We start from the raw sequence: 14,669 nt of genomic DNA, 5'->3' as shown, positions 1-14,669 counted from the left end.
GTCTTCCAGCATTTTTACACCAAGCTAAGTAAAAAAGCACTAGCGAAGTCAGTACAAACTAAAATTTCATACAGACAATTATTTATTTATACTGCTCTATATACTATACACTGAAATGTAAGTACAATATTTATATTCCAATTGATTTATTTTATAATTATTTGGTAAAAATGAGAAAACAAGCAATTTTTCAGTAAGTGTGCTGTGACACTTTTTTTATTTTCATGTCTGATTTTGTAAGCAAGTAGCTTTTAAGTGAGGTGAAACTTGGGGGCATGCAAGACAAATCAGACTCCTGAGACGGGTACAGTAGTCTGGAAAGGTTGAGAGCCACTGTTTTAAAATATTAGTAATCATTTTATAAATAAGCAGCAATGCTGTACAAAAATTAAAATGCCTTTGCAGTAATAGAATCTGTTCATAGAAGAATCTCTTAAAGGAAGTAGTGGAAGACATGTGACTTCGGACAATTAGAAACAGATTGTAAGGGAACCACAAAATATAGTGTAAAGAACTATATTGTACTGGTCAACACATGTACTAGAAGACCTAATAGTTTTTTTCTCTCTGTTTTTATAATTCATGTTAATACCATACACCAGGAGTGGCCAGCCTGAGCCTGAGAAGGAGCCAGAATTTACCAATGTACATTGCCAAAGAGCCACAGTAATACGTCAGCAGCTCCCCCATCAGCTCCTTCCCACCCACCGGCAGCCCCACTGATCAGCACCTCCCACTCCCTCCCCACACCTCCTGATCAGCTGTTTTGCTGCATGCAGGAGGCTCTGGGGGGCGGGAGGGGAAGGAATGAGGGCACGGCAGGCTCAGGGGAGGGGGCAGGAAGGGGTGGAGTGGGGGCAGGGCCTGTGGTAGAGCCAGGGGTTGAGCCATGAGCACCACCTGGCATATTGGAAAGTTGGCGCCTGTAGCTCCAGCCCTGGAGTCGGTGCCTACACAAGGAGCCGCATATTAACTTCTGAAGAGCCGCATGTGGCTCCGGAGCCACAGGTTGGCCACCCCTGCTACACATAGTTGACATTATTGGTCTCCTAGATCTCAAATAGCTACTAAGCACCCCTGAGGGAAGTCCCCATTCTTCAGTCATCTGACAGCACCAGCTAGTGAAAGAACGTACATTTACTGCAGGATAGCAGTCCCTGATACAATACATTAATGAAAAAAGATAAAATAATTCCCAGATCCTTGGCCAACATCTGCATGCCAGGTTCTTCTTATTCATCTTGGAGCCATGAGAATGACATTAATCTTGCTTTATGTGACTTTTTTCACAACTTTGTGCAGGAATGGGACTAGCTAAAGGTATAGGTTTGATTAAAGCACCAGAGAATAGGTAGAGCATCCATTACAACTCTTCCTTACGTATACCTATTGGAGAAAGAAGTCAAATTCCTGCACTCCCTTCTGAAGAGCTGGTCTCTTTTTGGCCAGCTTCACTTGTGAACTAGAAAGTGAAATAAGGTGTTTATGCAAAAGCCACTCTCCTGAGTGGACCTACCAATGCCTCAGTCAGTCTTCTACATAGAAAACCTGCCTTCAAAAATGTGTATTTTTACTTTGCTCAGATTAAAGAACACCAATCTTCATACCACAGTGATTCACTCCATATCTTGCACAGGGCACTCTACCCATTGCTGGGTGGCATCCCGTTTGGGCGATTCTGGGGATTATCTCTGCACAGTTCAGCACCCCCTTCTGTCCCTTCCACCATCTGCAGCTCTCCTCTCTCTCAGAGTCACAGCATGGCTGCTTCACGACTCAACCTTCTGACCAGGTCACATTGTGATTCTCCCTCTGGAGGGGACGGGACAATTCTTCAAAGTCTTTCTGCTGAAACAGCATCAGGCACTCCTCATGCCTGGTACCCTGACCCTGTCACTTCTGCAGTGATCAAACAATCTTCTAGGTCACTGCCCCAAGTAGTACTACGCTGCAGTGGTTGGTAGGGGAACCCAGGCCCACGTTCTACTCTGAGTTCCAGTCCAAAGCCCTGTAGCAAGCAATTAAAGCCTGTGGCTACACTCACTGCTCTAGCCCCTGGATTATTTCCTACCATGTTTCTCCAGTCTGCCTAGTCAGGCCCCTCTCAGGCCTATTAGGTCTCCAGGGTTCCTATCCCTCCTTCCTTCTGTCTTACTCCAGGAAGTAAGACTACACACTTTTCCCTCCTATACTATCACCAGCTTCCTGGCTTTATAGAATTCCCTACCTGTTCCCTCACAGGTGAGCTTCTTTCTAATTAAGCCTCTCCACACACCCTAAATCTCTCTTATTTGCTGCTTAGTAGGCTGATTGGGCCCACCAGGCCTAATTCAGCTCTGTCAGGGTCAGTGTGGGAATGCACTCCATCATGCCATCTTTCCTGTGCTTCTTCAGGTAGATGACAAGTTAAGTGTTGTGTAAATAAACCATTACAATAAAATAGCTAGCACTTTCCCAGAGACCCATAAAAACCAGCCGTTTTAGGATGCTTGTATCAAGAGCTGCATCTGTGGACAATTGCTTTTGTTGTACAATTATGGAGGCAAACTGGGTTATCCAAATAAGGAAGTTTGTTGTATCTTTGATTATCATTATATATTAAGACGCTCAGAAATGTACCCTTGACATTTTTCTTTGCAGCCTCCCTTAATAGTAAGGATGCCTTCAGAGGGAAAATAGTGAGCAAAACCTGTTTATGACCTAATGTTCCCTGCTTTTTAAGAAACTCTGCTTTGAGGACCAGCCAGATACCTAACAAGACTTGCAGGATTATGGAGGTGAAAACTAATATAGTGCTCTCCATTCTAAAGTTATTTTTTATTGTTTGTAATGTGGTACTGCCTGAATGGACCCAATCAGAATCAAGGCCTTGTTGTGCTAGGCACTGTATAAGCAGATTTTATTAAAAAAAACAAACAAACAAACCCAGACCCTGCCCTGAAGAGCATACAAAGATAAAAAAAAGCTGATCATAATGGTGTCTGTGACACAATAACACATTATTTTGTTTTAAATGTAAGAATAATACATGGATAAATGGTGGCTTTTAAATAGCAGCCACCACACACGATTGAGACTAGCTGACAAGACATATAGCTGACAACATATAATACTTCCTAAGAGGCTGTCTGTTGAGGAAATTTGAGTGACATAACACTATACAAAGGTTTGAATGACTTCTTAGTGCAAGTGATCACCAATAGACCCACCTTTGGTTTGTGCCTCATGCCATTATTGCAGTTTCTGAGAGGGAACCAGTATGTTGTACTTTGTTTAGACTTTTGTGTAGCAAAACCTGGAGTTGGGAGAATAGTAGTGTTTAGAAGAAAGGGCCTTAAAAAGTAGGGTAAGTCATCTGGGCCTTTTTAGCCTTTACCTCAGGAAAAGCAAACAAAACCACTTTCCCAACTCAGTATTATTGAAAGTCAAATAGAAATTATCTTAAGTACTTATATAGCTCCTATCATTAGCATCACAATGCCTCACAATCGTTAATGTATTTATCTTCATAATAGCTCTGTGAGGTACTATTGTATGGCTGCCAAGCATAGCCTGCAGGGCAATGCTTTCATAGTGTATGGATTATATTCTCCTAACTACTGTGTGTACATTAAATGTCTTGATGTTAGACATAAGCATATACACAAAAATATAATGGTATCTATGTATGTTTGTTGTAAGGATGTGAAAAATCTTTGAATGGGATTCAAATCATTAATCCATTCAAATCACAAGTATCTGAATTCCTCAGACCTTAATCCACAAGACTATATGCCAATCCTTATTCAATATATATTATAAAAATACAAGGTTTCAGAGTAACAGCCGTGTTAGTCTGTATTCGCAAAAAGAAAAGGAGTACTTGTGGCACCTTAGAGACTAACCAATTTCGTGAGTAGCTCACGAAAGCTCATGCTCAAATAAATTGGTTAGTCTCTAAGGTGCCACAAGTACTCCTTTTCTTTTTATAAAAATACAAGTATCTTTAACTGTAATTTGTATTGTTTTATATCTTGAAAAGGAAACAACAGTTCAGTAATCAGCATACTGCATGTTATACAGGTTACAAGAAGTAGCTGAATAAGGCTGGTAAATATATTTGTTTAAACTGTATCCAAACTCCAGAAATCTGTAGCCTGGTTCAAATGGCAGGGAGAAGTCTCCCTTTCCCAGTTTGCATCTGGTTTTCTTGTTCCTTCCCTTATCCCTGGGGACTGCTATTCATAGCCTAGCAGTCTGTACTCAGGGAAGAGTACAAACAAAGCTATAATTTTTCCTCTTTCCTGTGCACAGAAACACCTGTGCTCTCCACCCATCTGCCATTTACAATGAGGTCTGCCAACTCTCTCCCGAGTCCCCATATTCCCACCTCATCTTCATTCTAAAGGGTCACGTCTCCTGGGTCCAGTGATATTTATGGTCAATGTATTTGTGTATATTTTCTAAATAACTTTCTTTTCTTACCTCTGGGCCTCTATCACTCAGATAAAGTTTACTTTTCTAAGTTGTCTCTCTCTCTAACATCTCCCACTTTCACCAAACCTCTACCTTAGGGTCCCCCCCCCCACCCTTCATGCCTCATCCCCCTGGCAACTCCACGCTGTTTCCCCTCTCCTGGGTCTTCTCCCTCTTCTTCCCATACAACCCATCTCCTTCCCTTAGCTCTCTGTTCCTCTCTCCTGGGTCTTCTCCCCAGCCCTTGTGGCTTAAATCTCTCACATCCAGCCCCTCCTCTTTCCCCTAGGAAGCCTCCCTTTTTAGGCATCTCTGGGCCTACTTCCCAGGGTCTTTCCACTCTCATTTCTCCCCCAGGCTTTCTGCCCCACAACCTGCACTCATGGCTCTCCAGCTTCACCCAGCATCTTCAGTGCACCAGCACCTTTACCTTCCACCAGCCACTCAGCTCTATCCACCCCCGGCAGCCATTTATCCCCTGCCAGTATAGCACCTGTCTGTGCCCCTTAGCTGCTGCCTCACACACCTGGGTTGGAGGAGTGGTGTTCTCCTGAGTGCTTCACCCCCACGGGCCTCTGAAAGGAGACAGGCGGAGCTGAGGAGCAGGCAGCAGGAAGCGCTCTGGCAGCAGCCTCTCATAGCACTCCCCCTCCCCCGCACAGCAAGGGGCCTGGGCACCCAGAGGAGAGCCCTTGTTGGGTGGAATAGAGGGGAGCAAGTTCCTTTGTCAGGCAGAACAGGATGATAACAACTGTCCTGACAGCTCTGCCTGGGGGGGAAGTACAGTGGGGCTGGGCCAGGAGAGGGCAGAGCTAGGGCAGAACTGACCTGACCTTGGGCCAGTCAGAAAGGGAATCACCCTGCTGGCCACTGCATTAGAGATTTAAAATTAAAAAGGTAACAGCTGGAGCCCCAGGTGCCTGGCCTCTTATAAAAGCCTGCGGGTGGGGTAGGGGAGAGAGACTGGCAAAAGAAACACCTGCAGCAGGCCCTGCTCCCACTGACAGGCCTCACAGCTGCAGGGCCCTCAAAGGCCAGGACCCATCCAGTAAATTCTCTTACCCCCTGCATCAATCCTAATGCCTCCAGTGAGAGAGAGTCCCGGAGCCGAGGTGAGGGTGGGCTGTGACGCATCCATGAGCAGCAGCCACCTGTCAGCAGCTTCTTGGGGCAGGTTCTGTGGCAGTTGGTGGAGGGTTAGTGAGGACACAGCAGTTTGAGGAGCTGAAGGGAGCATGGCAGTGGAAGGAAGGTGGGTTGAGAGCGACGTGTGGGGAGCCATAACCACTGGCCTTGTGTTTGGACACTGAAGCCCCCATCTTCTGCAGTTCTTTAACGGGACCTTCAGTAAGGCAGTTGTTTACTGATGAACCTCTCTCAGTGTTAAAGGCGATAGCTGCTTTAATAAGGCAGCCCTTTCCTCCCATCCCTCCTCTTTGACTCCTAATGCTCTTCCACAACAGCTTCTCCACTTGAACCCCTTTACACTCGCTCCCATTCCCGTACCTCCAGTGCTACGTCCTGATGTTCGCCATGCACAAGTGTTAGACATCAGGCAGCATGTCTATGTATGTGGGAAAGTGAGAGGGCAGCAGAGGAATCAGCTAACAGCTCCTACCCCTTTGCAGTTGCTAAAATCTCACATACCAGATATTAGCCAATGGAAAGGGAAGATGAGACAGGGAGACCTAATCATCTGTCTCATCCCTTTACCCTACCCAATTACTCTTCAATTGATGAAGCAACACTTGTTCACATTTACCACTGTACTCTCTGTGCCTGGGTTTCCTTCTGTTTAAAGGGGAATGTCTAATGTGCAGCTCAACCCAATTGCAAATACATCTCTCAGCCCTCCTCAGATTCACTATCAAGGTGCACCACCTGGAAACTATTGTGGTCCAGCTGCTCCCATTTAGATGGAATATTGCACACTGGCATCTCAAAGACATAGGCCACACTTTCATAGTTAATATGGGCCAGGCTGAGATCTGCTCTATTCTATGCTAATTTAGAACCATGCGCAAGCTCCTGCCAAATTGATGTCAAAGACTTCAGATGGGCAAAGACTGGGAATCTTGGCTTTAAATTATTGACAGCAGCAATGCTGAAACAGGAAACTGAGGGTACGTGAAACCTTATACAAGGGAAATATTTAATCCCACCTCCTGCTGAGATTCTCTGTCTTTGTGAGGCATTTACTACTTTGGTGGTTGTCATTTGCACATACTGAAGTCCAGTGTTATATGTTTAGGTTGAAAACTGTACACATATGGCATGAACTGTCAGCATAAGATGCTGAAGTAGTATGGTTCACTACCCAAAGGAAAAATGAGGGCCCACACTCCAAGTACAGTGCAACTTGGATCCCGAGCAGTACAGAGAAATTCGAAGAAGAAAATTTGGAGCCAAATTTGCACGTATAGGTGTGTTTGCATTGTGGAGTCACAATGCAAATATATATGTATAGTTTCAGCCTCTATTTGAAAATCTGACCGTCAGTGGGAATCACGTGTAACGATAAATAAGTTAAGAGAAATTTACAGTCAATTTTTCTCTCTCATCTTAATCAGACAAATTCATGCAACTCCACTGAAGTCAGTGGAGAGCAGGTCTGAAGCTGGCCCATTGTGTTTCTTTTATATTTCTTTATTGTTTAGAGCAGGGGTGGACAAACTGTGGGCCAGATCCAGCCTGTCAGGACTTTGGATCTGGCCCACGGGATTGCCAGCCCCGTGGCGCAGCGGGGCTAAGGCAGGCTCCCTGCCTACCCTGGCCCCACGCTGCTCCCGGATGCAGCCAGAACCACATCCCTGCAGCCCCTGGGGGTGGGGCAGAGAGCTCCATGCGCTGTCCTCATCTGCAGGCACCACCCCCCACAGATCCCATTGGCTGGGAACGGGAACCTCAAGGTAAGCAGCGCCAGGCCGGAGCCTGCCCCCTGAGCCCCCTCCCACACTCCACACCCCCTCCTGCACTCTAATCCCCTTCCCTGAGCCGCCTCCTACACCCCTTGCTCTGAGCCCCTTCCTGTATACCGCAACCCCTCCTGCACCCCAACCCTCTGCCCCAGCCCTACATTCATGGCCCTGCATGTAATTTCCCCACCCAGATGTGGCCCTCGGGCCAAAAAGTTTGCCCACCCCTGGTTTAGAGACTCAAGGTGGATGAGGTAATATCGTTTATTAGGCCAGCTTCTATTGATAAAAGATACAAGCTTTTGAGCTTCACAGAACTCTTCTTCAGATCTGGGAAAGATAATCAGAATGTCTATTACTTAGATCAGATTCAGAGGAATATATAAAGCAGTGTAAGTTAACCCTCAGTAAGAGGTATATGCTTAAGTAAGTAAGGCTAAAGGGGTCTAGAGGTTGTTAGGCACATGTTCTACAGGCAAAACTATGTAACATGCACTGAAAAAACACCATGACAGTTGCAAACATTTATTAACTAAATTCTTAATGGGAAAAAAATAGCAATGAGTTGTTGCAAATAAGTTTCTGTACATTATTCACAGTTTATTTTCAGTTTACAAACAGTAGCTGAACTTTAAAAAACAAAAGACATTGAACTTAAGACAGTGAAAAGTTGCTGTATAAAAACTTTGTAGAAAACAGGCTGACAATACAGAGTACAGGTCAAAATTAAGGAGAAGAAATACAAACCCAAACAAAATGTTCTACTTTACTGAATAACTTCCTTGGATTTGTGCTTGTTACTTAAATTCTGGAATATCTGTTAAGTGATGAAAAAATGGACGACCATGAACACAGCCTTTATTTTCATTTCCAAGCTGTTGCTTCATCCTGTAAATTGTGTCCTCTACATCCTCTTTTGACATATACAAGGGTAGCTGCCGAGACATACGCACTGCTTCTCCCTGTGGAGAGGAAACCGCCCCCATAAATTTTATAGTGCTACCTTGTATCAGATTAACATGTGGCTTCAATAAACTCAATAGGCAGTAGTAGTATATTCCATTTTTCTCTTTCCTAGTGGTAAATTCTATTTCTTATTACCAGTATATTCAACCCCAGCATCCAAACTACAACTCTAAGCAAAAGTCTTACAAGACATTTCAAGGTACTAAGCAAGGTATCAGGTCAAATCACAATGAGAAAGAATGGCATCAAATTAACTTGTTTCAGAGTAGCAGCCGTGTTAGTCTGTATCCGCAAAAAGAAAAGGAGTACTTGTGGCACCTTAGAGACTAACAAATTTATTTGAGCATAAGCTTTTGTGAGCTACAGCTCACTTCATCGGCTGCCAATGAAGTGAGCTGTAGCTCACGAAAGCTTATGCTCAAATAAATTGGTTAGTCTCTAAGGTGCCACAAGTACTCCTTTTCTTTTTGGAAATTAACTTGTATTGCCAATCTGTTGGTCATGTTTGTACTCTCTTTTAGGGTCCAGTCTTGCAAGATGCTGAGCACCTTTTGATCTTTTTAGTTCCCTTAATTTATTGATTTCATTGAAAGCTGACAAAATACAAAACCTTAAGGTCTCTTTAAAGTGGCATTGCTGACTTGGTATTTTAATCATATTACTTAGCCAGTATTCCTCACCACTTGCCTGCTGCCTTCCTTCACAATGTACAAAACTGAACATGAGTTCAGGAATTTTTAAGCTTGAGCTACTTCATTCCCTCCCACTGTCCAGGGATGCCGTCCCTTTTTCTCCCAGCCTGAAAGGTCCTGCATCATTGTGGATTTCCCTCCAGCCAGGAGGTCTGAATGTAACTCCTTCTGGAACTAGTAGTCAATACTGCCCCTTGGAGCTGCCAAACGAGGATCACTGGAGAGAAAGGCAAAGAGCGTCCAGTGTACTGCCATTAGGCCACCAAGCTGGCCTCAAGCCCACATCAATTTTTTTAATTGATTTTTTAAAATTATTGCAGGCCTTATGTCTCCTGTTTAGTCTCTCTACGTGCCTACTGCTGTTATTGCTGTGCAATATCTTTCCTTGTAACAGAAATGTTCACAGGCCCAACAAATGCCCTTATCTGCTCTCCTCCGTTTCAGATAGATAATTTCTTGATGAATCCGTTCATCAAGACTTGTCTTAAAAAACTAGTCATACAGGCCCAAATCCAGCATAAGAACAGAAGGTTACTTACCCTGTGCAGTAACTGAGGTTCTTCAAGTGGTGTCCCTGTGGGTGCTCCACTTCAGGTGTTGGTGCATCCTGGCGCCGTTGATGGGAGATCTTCTGTAGCAGTGCCCAGTTAGGACGAGTGTGCGCAGTTGGTGTCTTGTGGAGGCATTGGAGTCTGCTTGGCGTGTGCGCATTCCGACTCCCTCAGTTCCTTCTCCACCATGGAGTCCTTTAAGTCTAACTCCAAAGAAGAGGGGAGGGGCGGTGGGTAGTGGAGCACGCACAGGGACACACATCTCGAAGAACCTCAGTTACTGCACAGGGTGAGTAACCTTCTCTTCTTCTTCAAGTGGTGTCCGTGTGGGTGATCCACTTCAGGTGAATGTACAGCAGTACCTACTATGGTTGGGGGGACTTTGGAGTTGTGGGTTTGGCAGTGGCAGCCAGTACTGTATGACCTATGACAGTGTCTCCTCTGGCAACTTGTATGCTGCTGTAGTATTTGGCAAACATATGGTCTGATGACCATGCAGCGGCTTTGCATATGTAAATAATGGGTACGTTGTGTAGGAACGCTACCGATGTTGACATAGCTTGAATGGAATGAGTTCTGATGCCGTCAGGATGTTCAATGTCGTGGATCTGGTAGCAGGACCTAATACAGTCAGAGATCCACTTGAAGAACTACTGTTTCGAAATAGCAGCTCCTTTGGAGCATTCTGCAGTAGATATGAAGAGTCTAGGTGATTTATGAAATGATTTTGTTCTGTCCAAGTAGAAGGCAATCGCCTTTCTACATCAAGGGTATGAAGTGCCGCTTTCTGTGGGGTTTGGGGTAAAAAGTGGGGAGGTGTATTGTCTGGTTAAGGTGGAAAGAGAACACCACCTTTGGCAGAAATTTAGGATGGGGTTGCATCGTGATCTTGTGCTTAAAGAAATTGTAAGCACCTCATGTGTAGCCTGGCGTGTTTCACCACGAACATGGCAGCTGCCATGTAGCCCAGAAATTGCAGACATGTTCTGGCTTCGACCCCTGGACAGATGGACACCGTGTGTATGAGGTGTCTGATAGTGAGGAACTTGGCCTGCGGGAGGAAGGCTCTGGCGAGGGTTGAGTCCAGGTAAGCCCCAATGAATTCTATTTGCTGTGTAAGCATCACAGTTTATTTGCAGTCCGAGCCTTTGGAAAAGAGCGATGGTCTACAGTGTGGCCATTTGCGTTTCTTCGTATGATCGGCCCTTGATGAGGCAGTCGTCCAGGTATGGGAAAAATATGATCCCTTGTTTGCGCAGGTGGGCTGCTACCACCGTGAGTGTCTTGGAAAACACCCGCGGTGTGGTGGAGAGACCAAATGGGAGCACTCTGTATTGGAAGTGGTCGTGTCCCACTATGAACCGTAGGAATAGTCTGTGTGTTGGGTGTATTGAGATATGGAAGTATGCATCTTGTAAGTTGGGAGCTGAGAACCAGTCCCCTTGTTCCAGCACTGGTATTATCGTGCCCAACGTGACCATTCTGAATTTTTGGGAGCGGACGAATTTGTTGTGTCATCGCAGGTCTAGAATAGGTGACCATCTTCTGCTTTAATTCTGGGTCAAGAAATGGTGGGAGTAAAACCCCTTCCCTGTGTGTTGTGTTGGAACTTGTTCCATTGCACCTAAGAGGAGTAGTTGAGTTCTTCCTGAAGTAGGTATTCATGAGAGGGGTCCCTGAAGAGGGATGGAAAGGGTAGGGGGGCACGAAATAAAGGGGATGGAATAGCTTGACTGCACTATTTCCAGGACCCAGCGATCCTGTGTGATGTTTCGCCAAGTGCGGTGGAAGCGTTGGAGAAATTGGCCAAAAGGGCAAGTAGGCACTGGTGGTAAGGACTGGTTGCTCAGACCCTCAACCAAGACTTCAAAATTGCGGTTTGTTGCTCGACTGGTGGGACATAGGTTGTTTTGACTGGGTTGTTCGACCTCTGTTAGGCCTGCTGAGGGACCTCCCAGTGTCATATTACTTGGACTGTGGGCAGCTGTATTGCTCTGGTAAGGCTGGTATCTCTTTCTCTTGGAAGGAGGGGTGTAGATCCCTAGTGTTTGGAGGGTAGCCCTGGAATCTTTCATCATATCTTTCATCATGTGAAGGACTTCATCCGTTTTTCAGGAAAAAAGTTTTTTTGTCGAACGGTAAATCCTCCACTTTGGTCTGTAGCTCTTTAGGGATGTCAGATGAGGAGAGACAAGAGGCTCTATGCATCACCACCACAGTAGCTGTGGTGCGAGCTGCCATATCAGCCATGTCCAGAGATGCTTGAAGCGCCGTTCCAGATACTAGCTGTCCCTCTACCAGGACCGATTTAAAATCCGCTCTTCGGTTCTCTGGGATGTGAGAGGTGAATTCAAAAAGTTGGTTGTAATGATCAAAGTCATAGCTAGCGAGAAGAGCAGTGTAGTTGGCAATTCTAAATTGGAGAGCAGAGGATGTGTAAACCTTGCGACCTAAGAGGTCAAAGTGTTTGAAGTCTTTTTCTTGGGGTGTGGACCGGTAATGAGGTTGTTTAGCCCTATGGTTAGCTGCTTCAACCACAAGGGAGTTGGGCTGTGGGTGTGAGAATAAAAAGTCCACGCCCTTAGCTGGGACATAATATTTCCAGTCAGCCTTTTTACATGTTGGCGGGACGGAGGCTGGTGTCTGCCAGATAGTGTCAACAGGTTCTACTTTGGCATCGTTTATGGGGAGTGCAATCTTTGAGGATCTTCAAGAGCTTATGTTGATTCTCCTGTACCTCCTCCACTGGAATGTCCTGGCTGATTGCAACCCTCTTCAATAATTCCTGAAATTGCTTGAAGTCATCTGCCATAGTTGGTGGGGGAGGCATGATGGCTTCATTAGGCAAAGAAGAGGAGTTGTGTTTGGGCAACTCCATGTCAGGTCCGGGCTCTTCACACGGATGGCATTGGGGATCCAGATGGAGAGCGGATCTGCGCTCTATGGGGTGAGGAGGTGCAGGAATAGTGGGCCTTATAGGGTGCCCATGGGTCCAAAGTGCCCATTGCATGGGGCATGGTAGTTGAGGTCCCATCCTTGGTGGAGCAAGCCATGGGAAGCGCGGTCGGTTGTTGTGATGCACGTTCCTGTGAGGTGGTCTTTGTTGTGGCGGAGGAAAGTCGGGTGGAGAAAAACTGCGTCTCCATGGTCATTGCCATCACTGTCTGTGAAGACAGAGCGTTCAGTAGGAGAGGGTGGCTGGATCAAGGGTGAGCCCTCGGTACTGAGTAGAGGAGAATCCACTGAGATGTCTTGATGCGTTAGAAATTGCATCTGTGCTGGAGTGTGCGGCACCAAGGATTTAGAGTCAGAAGCCGTTGGTTTAAGCAGTTTGTTTTTGGTCTTGGCTGGTGCCGGTGGCCCCATGGCAGCACCAGATAGTGTGTCAGTGCTGGTGGAGTTGCTGGTGCCTATGGCGTTGTCCGTTCTGGGGCTATGTGTGTGGACAGTACTGACTCCGGCACAGGTACCGGCGCCTTTGGTGCCAAGGAGGAGACCTGGCCATGACGTAGCCTTGACTCCTTACATTTCTACACTACATACCCGGTGCCAGAGGCGCCGGGAACGTCACAGGTGCTGACCCTTGAGGCAGTTGGCACTGCTGGCAAGGACCTTGCTGGGGACCATTTCTTTGTGCCCAGTTTCCTGTTTGTGGAGGTCGAGGGTCTCTTCCTCTTCTCATGAGATGGTGGAGCCATGCTCTTGGTCAGTTCCGACCTGGTCGGAGAGCACCTAGGAGAGGGTTTTGTTCTGCCTGTCTCCAAATTGGGTTGGAGGGATTTCTCCATCAGAATAATCTTTAAACGCAGGTCTTGGTCATGGCGAACTCTGGTTTTTAGATTATTGCAGTGGACTCACTTAGTTGGGACGTGTGTCTCACCGACACATGTGACACATTGGGAATGTCCATCCAAGCATGGTATGGGATCCTTGCAAGAGTCGCATTTTTTAAAACCAGGAGACCCCAGCATCTTTAATGTGGCCCACTGAAGAAGGTCTAAGAACGAGACGTTAGCAGGGTTCACTCCCAAAGGGGGAAGAGGGGTTAAGAAAAACTTGGTTTGGTTTTGTTTTTTAATGAGCTCTATGCAACTGTCTAAAGGTAGAGTAGTAACTGGGGAGGTTTTATCTAACTAAAGCTAATTTTCTCTCAAAATAGAGGAAGAGGTTCAGCACTGCCCCAAGTTTCATCTTCAGCCAAGGACGGCTGAGAATGAACTGAGGGGGTTGGAATGCGTGTGCGCCAAAAAGATTCCAACGAAGCTGTGAGACACCAACTGCACACGCACATTCTGACTGGGCACTGCTACTGAAGATCTCCAATCAGCGGCACCAGGATGCACCGACACCTGAAGTGGAGCACCCACAGGGACACCACTTGATGAAGAAAGTAGGCTGGTTGCTTGGTAGCTTGTGGGCCATTTGGCAGATTTGAAAGATGACAAGGAATAATGGAAGGCAGGCTTGTGCACTTCCCCATCCGTTCCTGTCAGTTCTCCAAAACCCTGAACTGAAATGGGAAATGGCTTATCCAAGTAGAAAACCACAGCCGTTAGGCTAGTCATTCAAAGGAAAGTGACCTTTTAACGTCAGTGCTTGTGCATGCACTTACTTCCTATCCCCCTCAATCATGGCTCTTATCAATATGTTTAATACACAAATAGGGAGTTACTGCCCTTTGGATGGACAACTTTCAGCATGAACAATTTCATATACAAACAATACATAGAATATTAGATAATTTGAAATATATAACAATATACTGTTTCCCTCAGTGTTATGTCACTTTTCTTGCCTCTCCATAATGTGTTGATTGAAGATTTGCTGTCTTAGGCCCCTATACAGGAAAACACTTGAAGTATATACTTAAGTCCACCCCTATTTAAGTTCATGCTAAAGTGCTTTCTTGAATAGAGATGCTTTCTCAACTTGGGGTTTGAGAGAGAGAGAGAGAGAGAGAGAGAGAGAGAGAGAGAGAGAGAGAGTGAGTGAGTGTATGTGTGTGTGTACGTGTGTGTACAGCTAATGATTAAATACTGTGGGACAAATCCTGCCTTGTTTATCTGGAGGTGGAAAGGGTCCACTGGCAG

The 14,669-nt window shown here is 45.8% G+C and overlaps 1 protein-coding gene across 1 annotated transcript in view; it reads right to left on the bottom strand.

Moving 5' to 3' along the window:
* Positions 1 to 7,708: 7,708 nt before the first annotated feature.
* The window catches only part of PMS1 (PMS1 homolog 1, mismatch repair system component), an 89,087-nt gene continuing 82,126 nt past the window's right edge, over positions 7,709 to 14,669 (bottom strand). The window contains exon 13 of the mRNA XM_074967773.1: positions 7,709 to 8,332. Within this exon, the coding sequence (XP_074823874.1) occupies positions 8,168 to 8,332 (165 nt within the window). The 3' untranslated portion in view covers positions 7,709 to 8,167. The remainder of the gene's footprint in view (positions 8,333 to 14,669) is intronic.

The sequence above is a fragment of the Natator depressus genome, chromosome 11 (genome assembly GCF_965152275.1).
Source record: "Natator depressus isolate rNatDep1 chromosome 11, rNatDep2.hap1, whole genome shotgun sequence".
Taxonomy (NCBI): domain Eukaryota; kingdom Metazoa; phylum Chordata; order Testudines; family Cheloniidae; genus Natator; species Natator depressus.
This window is presented reverse-complemented; position numbering and strand designations above follow the sequence as displayed.